This window comes from Lineus longissimus, chromosome 19 (assembly GCF_910592395.1).
Source record: "Lineus longissimus chromosome 19, tnLinLong1.2, whole genome shotgun sequence".
Lineage (NCBI taxonomy): Eukaryota > Metazoa > Nemertea > Pilidiophora > Heteronemertea > Lineidae > Lineus > Lineus longissimus.
Genome location: NC_088326.1, coordinates 553,015 through 561,093, shown reverse-complemented (window position 1 = coordinate 561,093; position 8,079 = coordinate 553,015). Strand labels below are relative to the sequence as shown.

The 8,079-nt window shown below is 40.7% G+C and overlaps 1 protein-coding gene across 1 annotated transcript; it reads left to right on the top strand.

Moving 5' to 3' along the window:
• Positions 1 to 85: 85 nt before the first annotated feature.
• LOC135503028 (transmembrane 9 superfamily member 1-like) lies at positions 86 to 8,025 on the top strand. The gene is made up of 14 exons (XM_064796290.1): positions 86 to 220; positions 826 to 915; positions 1,260 to 1,341; positions 1,600 to 1,704; positions 1,990 to 2,108; positions 2,299 to 2,408; positions 2,567 to 2,702; positions 2,801 to 2,948; positions 3,135 to 3,260; positions 3,797 to 3,889; positions 4,053 to 4,163; positions 4,267 to 4,429; positions 4,631 to 4,822; positions 5,271 to 8,025. Exons 1-14 carry the CDS (start codon positions 122 to 124, stop codon positions 5,470 to 5,472), a joined length of 1,776 nt encoding a protein of 591 aa, XP_064652360.1. The 5' UTR covers positions 86 to 121; the 3' UTR covers positions 5,473 to 8,025.
• Positions 8,026 to 8,079: the final 54 nt, after the last annotated feature.

Below are 8,079 nucleotides of genomic sequence, written 5' to 3'. Positions count from 1 at the left end.
ACTTTTATTGTAAAAAAATGTCATATGTCGGCTGGATATGTTTTACAAGTTTCTTGTAATTGGGGCCAGGGAATCATGGGACCTACCTAATCGGTAATGTGTTTTCACTGGCCAAGCGAGGATGGTCAAGATGGCGATTTGTCGAATAAAACTTGTCGCGTTGGCATTATTTGCCGTCGTTTATCCCACTTTCTGCTCAAAGTTCAAGGAAAATGATAAGGTAACTCGAAAGAAAAAACAATAAGCTAAATATTACAATTGTCAGAATAAGTTGCATATCTCGCATTGCTTCAGAAATTTGTCAAATTTGCCGTCCGATTTTTTCGTTGGATCTGCTCCTAGGCTAATGCACTGGAATTTGTATACAGTGACAGTTTTGTAAATCATAGCGTAAATGCACTACGCTCTGTCTGTCATGTGTCTGTACGCGTCGGTGTGTGTTCAATCTGTGTGTGACGTGCACAGCTGATCCATTGTAAACATACAATGGACATTGTAAACATACACTGGGATCACTGGCCTTGATGTTTTTATGCATAAATCCTGTCATTTTGTTGGTCGATTCCAAAAGATGGCTGTGAATGGCAACAAATATTAAATAAGTCTATAGTGTCATTGATAATTTGAAGATGAATGATCTGGAACCTCGCAAGATTGGTACCAGTAAGTTTTCCCTAGGTACAGTAGCAAACTGTAACCAAGAAGTGTACTTACCGGTACTTCTGATTGGCCTGCAGTGCCTTCATCATCATGCATTACCTTGGACCAGTGAATTCTGTCCTCCATACTACAAGACGGGATTCAAAAACTCTTAATTTATTTCAGGTGCCTGTCTACGTCAACAAGGTTGGCCCCTACTTCAATCCACATGAAACATATCACTATTATCAATTACCTGTATGCAGACCCAATAAGGTAAACATCTTTGGAGTCATTTTCAACATTTCTCAAGGTACTGGAAAGGAAATGACGTTGCCAACAGAGAAAATAAGGGTATCATTCTGTTGGCTGCCCTGTCACTTTCCTTTCTACAGTTGTAGTTTCCCTTCTTTTCTCAAAAGAATGGACAAAAACCAACAGAGGGCTTCAATTATGGTACTATTGCGAAGGATCACATCTGTCAAGGTTAAATGCACCTGAGGCGTCTTCGTACAGCCAGTTACAAAGGTGTCTGTTCTGGAGAGGCGGGTGAAAGACAGGAGTCCTACCCAGACTGATCATTTTATTCAATAATTCAGTTAATCGATGATCAATTTCAGATTGAACACAAAAGTCTGACATTAGGTGAAGTGTTGGATGGTGATAGGATGGCCATGTCGCTCTATGACATCAAATTCAAACGTAAGCATCAGTTTAGAAAATAATACTGCTTTTGCAACAAGAGGATAGAAATCTTATCTTCCTTTGAAAATTGAATTAGTAATGCTGAATTTGCTGAACCTTAGTTAGTGCAGGGGCCAAGTTGAATGGATTCAGAAAAGCCAATTGAAAAGCCCCAGTGAATCACTTTCCAAATGGGGTACGAATCTGATAAAAAAGGGATGTGTGTAGTTTGTGTCTAAATTCATCAAATAGTATATAATGAGCTTTATTTTTCAGTTGATGCAGCCAAGAAGGAATTGTGTAAAACCACGTTAAGTAATAAAGATCTGGACACGATTCGTGAGGCCATTGAGGACCTGTACTATTTTGAGTTTGTTGTTGGTAGGTTGAAGCTATGACCTAGTTGACAAGAATGGATCCAATTTGCTGATATTTTCGTGAGCAGGAGAAAGAAGACGACTTAATCAAATTCAGTAAAATTTGGATGTCCTGCAATGAGATAGTTGTCAATTGAGATACATATGAGTTTTGCCAAGCTCTGAAAAACATCTGTGGCACCTGGTTGAAACATTGCGACCATAGATTCTATCCATAATATCAGGTTATCTACAAGTACAAGTGCCACCAAGAGGCAGATCAAGTATAACTTTTCTTTTTCCTCGACAGATGATATTCCTGTGAGAGGTTTCATCGGTCACCTTGAAGAAAGTGGCTTCCTCCCTCATAGTCATAAAGTCCATCTGTGGTCTCATCTCCACTTCAATATAGAATATAACAATGACCAGGTAAGACTAGTCCCATGGAGCCGACTTGAGTTGATGACATCATAAACTGAAATTCTTGTATAACATTCAAATTTGCATAACATACAAATTTGGGGGTTTTCAGTGTTTTAAGCAGGGCGTCCTGGAAAGGCATGTTACATATTCTAAATCGTAAATATTGCATTGTAATGTATTGTAATGACATTTTCAGGTTATCTTTGCCAATGTGTCCACACGGGAGCAGGCCCCGCTCAGTCTTGATGGTGTCACAGGTCCATTTGAAATCACTTTCACCTACAGCATCAAGTGGATTCCTACAACGTGAGTATCAGATTGTGGTGGACTTGGATGTCACAAATGATGGCCATATTTGTGGAATGTACTAAATGCTCCTCTTGCTTTGAATAGTCAAGTTATTGAGGAACATGTGGAGAGAGGCAAAGTTCATTGTGATGCGTCATCTTTTCCTCCATTTTCAGCATGCCTTTTGCTCAGCGAGGCAAGAGGTTACGAGATAACAGCTTCTTCCCCAAAACCCTTGAGATCCACTGGCTTTCCATCTTCAACTCGATGGTACTAGTGTTCTTACTGATGGGATTCGTCACAATTATACTGGTGAGTCTCACATATCATGAATTGATACCAATCTGGTGGTATTAGTTATTTTTGACCACACTTGGTCCAAATACATTATCGCTAATTTTCTTTTCCAGACTAGAATTTTGAAAAATGATTTTGCGCGTTACAACTTGGATGAGGAAGAGTCCGATGACCTTGACCAAGATGAGAACGGATGGAAGATTATCCACACAGATGTGTTCAGGTTCCCACCACAGAAAAGTTTGTTCTGTGCTATTCTAGGTTAGTATAATAGTGGAACCTCCCTTTGGGGACACCTCTCTCTTGAGGACTAATCTGTGAAGGACTTCTTTTCCGTGGCCTAACACTGATTCACTTAACCACTAACCAGCCATCCTGATTTGTGCCCTCGAGTACGGTCGCGAAAAAACACTATGAATGTTTTACATGTCCGGTTTTTATTTGCAGGTTGTGGTAGTCAATTCATCTCCATAGCAACCGGCATTCTCCTCATGGCGTTGCTAGGCATGTTTAACGTCCATCGTCATGGCTCCATCAATACAGCCTCTATCATCTTATATGCCCTCACATCAGGTAATTCATGCAGAAAAATCATCTCTTATTCTCAAGTCCCTAGCAAAGCAAGTCGGTTACCTTTTAAAGGCCCATTCAGCAAAGAACATTATACACCAAAGTCAGCAGTTGATGACGCCGTCCATCAGTTTCAAATCCAATGTCAGGTTTCAAATTTATTACAACATTATAAGTCAGCAGTTGATGACGCCGTCCATCAGTTTCAAATCCAATGTCAGGTTTCAAATGTATTACAACATTATAAGTCAGCAGTTGATGACGCCGTCCATCAGTTTCAAATCCAATGTCAGGTTTCAAATGTATTACAACATTATAAGTCAGCAGTTGATGACGCCGTCCATCAGTTTCAAATCCAATGTCAGGTTTCAAATTTATTACAACATTATAAGTCAGCAGTTGATGACGCCGTCCATCAGTTTCAAATCCAATGTCAGGTTTCAAATGTATTACAACATTATAAGTCAGCAGTTGATGACGCCGTCCATCAGTTTCAAATCCAATGTCAGGTTTCAAATTTATTACTGGATTATTTTCAGGTTTGTCTGGTTACATCTCTGCTAACATGTATAGGAAGATGGGAGGAGATAACTGGGTGTGGAACATCAACTTGACCTCTTGTCTTTTTGCTCGTGAGTATTGTTTTTCTGGTTTCGAGTGTGGTTTCACAGTGGAAACAGATTCAGGCCGGCGTATTGAGAAAACTTGCCAACAATCGACCAAAAGTAACTGTCATTGTTAGAAAATGGACTGCAGCGACTTCATTTAACAGTCATTTTGTCTTTTCAATTTCAGTGCCGTTTTTCATTGTGTGGAGTTTAATCAACAGTACCGCCTGGTACTACGGCTCAACCCAAGCCTTGCCTTGGACGACTGTCGTGTTGCTTATGGCCATCTGGATAATGTGTAAGTCCTCTTCTGTCGTCTGAGCGTTTAAACTATTAGTTTGTTGTGATGGACATGCACCCGTATCCTATCAAGGTCTCATTGATCTCGTTGTCTGTTCCAGTTGGCTACCCATTGACAGTGGTCGGAGGTATCTTCGGCAAGAACTGGGCAAATGGTTTTGATGCACCGTGCCGAACCAAGAACATTCCTCGTGAGATCCCGTCGGTTCCCTTCTACAGATCTGCATTTGCCCATTGTATTGTTGGTGGATTTCTGCCATTCAGGTCAGTGTTATTGCTTGGATTTTACTCAACTACAAATTTTCCAAGTCCTAATTCATTCATTCAATAATGATCATGGAGCATCATAGCTTAGTGGTTAACTGCTGGCTACCATGATATTGGGCCTTGTTCCGATCCAAGGGAGAAGCCACGATTGTTTTTCTGCTAGAAAATGTGTTCTGTATCAATCTGTATTCCTTGCAGTGCAATCTCCGTGGAGCTCTACTATATCTTTGCCACGCTGTGGGGACGAGAGCAGTACACTCTCTATGGCATCCTATTCGTGGTCTTCGGCATCCTGATCAGCGTGACAGCTTGCATCTCCATCGCCCTGACCTACTTTCAGTTGTCTGCTGAAGACTACCGCTGGTGGTGGCGATCAATTTTCAGCGCAGGGTAAGTTGGCACTTTGTTCAAAACAGTCCGAAGTGAAGCGGATTAAGGCAGTTGCCAGTTTGTACATTTTTGATCGTTCTTCATATGGGACAATGAGTCACTGCCTGGAGAACATTGTAAAACATAGGCCACTACAGTACCTATTCTAAAGACGATGTCAGATGAGTATGGTGATAGAACTTGCCCGGGTCAGGAAACAATTACTGTGACTGTGACAGTCAACACATCACCTGAACGTCAGTCAGTCAATGCCTTGTCAGTGTTATTATTGGCAGGTTCAGTATGGAGGTTGGGGGGGGTTGCTACTGCTTTGGACATCTTGAGATGATCCCAAATGATGCAGGCATGAGATTCCTGCCCTTGTTTGTTCATTTGAGCACCCTTGACAATGCAACTTCGCTTCAAATATAGTTTCCATTCTTCACCTAACTTCTCTTTTCCACTTCAGATCAACTGGACTGTTCGTATTCCTATACGCCCTCTTTTATTACTTCAAAAGATCGAACATGTCCGGGACGCTTCAATCATTCGAATTCTTTGGTTATACAATGCTGGCGTGTTACGTGTTCTTTCTGATGCTCGGAACTGTCTCATTCTTCGCATCATTGAAATTCGTGCGATATATTTACGTGAATATAAAAATGGACTAGGAGATATTTGCCATTCGATGAAGTGATATTGGTTTGAAAAAGTGAGTGAGGGCGACTTCAATTTCTTGCAAATGAACTCACTACAAAAGTGAATGCTTGACTCTTAGGGATCGTTCAGTGCCTCTTAATGCTCCTCTGAGCGAGACAAAAGCAGGAGATGACGCACTCCTATATCATAGACGAGTTATTTCATTTCATCAACTTGTGGGTATCAAGACGCTGAAAGAATCTCTAAGAGCCAAGCTTACTCTTTTTCTTTTGCAAGGAAGATTTTCCCTTCTATTTGCTGGGAATCTTGCTGACATATTGTGGGTGTCATTTGAACTCCAATTTTGGGATCTCGCTCTTTGACAGCAGAAATTGATGTCTAAAACCTGTGCCAACGAAATAGGCTGCTTTGTACATGCTTCCAGGGATGGCGGCACTGATGTCATGGAAGGAACTGGTCCAAGGACGACGAGACAAAGGGGTACTCCTGGTGGATCACCAACCTGGAATGTTTTCATGATGTCAAAACCTCTGGGAAATATAACATTGACATCCACAAGATGCAGTGCAAGCTGAATATAATTTTTGTTACAAAGCTTATCATATCTTATATATACAGGAATTGGAGGTTTATATTATGTAGTTGTGATACTCGGTCTCAGTTTGAGACTTCTGTCAACCTTGCCCCAGGTTTGCCAAATGAGCCTGGGGTGAGGTCATCTTCTGTTTGGTTTCTGTGAGTAGTTTCTGGTCTTGGGTGTTTTCGGTTCCGACATCTCCAGCGGATGGGTCTTTGATGTTGCACGGCGGAATACTTCTGAAAGCTCAGCAATAACCCTCAAATTCTTGTAGTATTTCGTGATTGTTTTGATTCCTCAATATGAAAACTCACCGACTTTTATACAAAGATATCTAGCAATAATCCCAGTGGGGACGCTGAGAAGAACACTTTACTGCTGGGAGTGAACAGATTCAGTGAAAGGTTTGAAAGTTCAGTTAGGTTTAACTTCACACCCTCAACTGGGAAAACATCACCCGAAAATCTTATTGACAAGCATTAGAACCCTCAAGGTTTTGAAAAAATGATTCATCAACTACAGCTGAAAGTCAGTGGAGGCTATTACTGAAGTTGAACTTGGGTAGGACTATATTTGCCCGTTTTCAGATCGGTGGCATGGCTAAACTTCACAGGGTGTTTGAATCGGCCTCTGCTGAAAACGATGTGTTGCCCCTGATGTAACGTGGTCTTTAGCAGAGGCTGACCCGATAACTTGGCCTAGTTCAGACACTCCACTGCAAGGTCTGCTGATCTGAAAGATTGTTTAACTTCTGAAATGCTCTCTGAAAATGCTATGGTATTGACTTGAATTTTTGATCATGTTGAAACTATTGGTATGAAATATGTGTAACGAACAATTTGATTAATATTTATTTGGTGCAATGAATTAACTGGTATGTGAAGTTTTTGGCATAATATACTTGGCACTGTAATCATCCTTTATACTTTTAATCCTTGGTCTTTATTGCTTTGGAAACATTCTGACTGAAATGAAGTTTGCTCACTTTTCACTCTAGTGCAGCACATTTCTGTGGAATTCCACAACCATATTCTATTAGTTTTCCTGCGGTGTCAGCAACGTAACTTCTGTTGGTTCAAATCTGTACTGCTGTGAACCTTCCAGTGTGTGTAATTTTTTCCAGTGGAACATGTCGGTTTAGACTCTAGTCAGGAATAGGTCAGCGAGAATAGAAAAAAGATGACACATTGTCCTACGTCTGGGATCTAGCAGACTTTATGTCAAGAATGGTGTTGTTGGCATCGTGGACCTCAAGATAATGGTGCGGCATTGTGATAGATATAGATTTGGTGGGATTAGAGGCTGATGTCTTCGTGCCACCCTATTGTCTGATGGGCCTGTTCATTATATTGGCATCTGCTGTTAGAGATTCTTTAGTACTGAAGCTGGGAATGTATGGGTACATTGACTATGAGAATAGTAAATCACAATGGATGTATTGATCTTTTGCAATTGGTACCTTCTGGAAGGTATAGTTTTGGCTGTGCTGGCCATTAGTACTTAAGTGTAGAAAGATGTTAGGCCTAAGCATTCTATTATAAGGCAGTTTCTGGGCCTGATAGAATACTTGCAAAGACCTCCATGTGAACCCTTAATCTGCCTATTCAGTAGGATGACAATGATGATTGTACTTTGTAGATGTAATATGAATATTGGACAGGTTAGAGTCTTTTGAATGTAGCTTGTTGAGCCTTACGGTCAAAGGTGGAGAACACTATATACTAAAACTATCAGTCTTGTTGGAGGGAGGCTATTGGCAGGGGCTATGGGAACAGGTTGGTATTGTTTGATTCAGTGATTGTTATATTCCTCATACTAGTGTGAATGGCTTCAATGAAGTGTGAGATAGCAGAGACCCCTATCTATGACAATGTGTATCTTAATCTGTCCTTCCAGGCTTGTACCTATAGTCTCCCTCTAAAGTCATAAACTCTTTCTTCTCACTGTACATAGTAACATTAATAATAAACCACATGGTTTCTTTAAATCTGTTTGTTTTTGTTCTTCTTGAATGATATGAAAGACCATTCATTGGTCCTTT

Excerpts from the sequence above, each read along its gene's own strand:
- LOC135503028 (XM_064796290.1), top strand. The coding sequence starts at position 122 with ATGGTCAAGATGGCGATTTGTCGAATAAAACTTGTCGCGTTGGCATTA. Across the intron at positions 221-825 it reads AGTTCAAGGAAAATGATAAG|GTGCCTGTCTACGTCAACAA; the intron begins GTAACTCGAAAG and ends AATTTATTTCAG. Across the intron at positions 2,409-2,566 it reads ATCAAGTGGATTCCTACAAC|CATGCCTTTTGCTCAGCGAG; the intron begins GTGAGTATCAGA and ends CTCCATTTTCAG.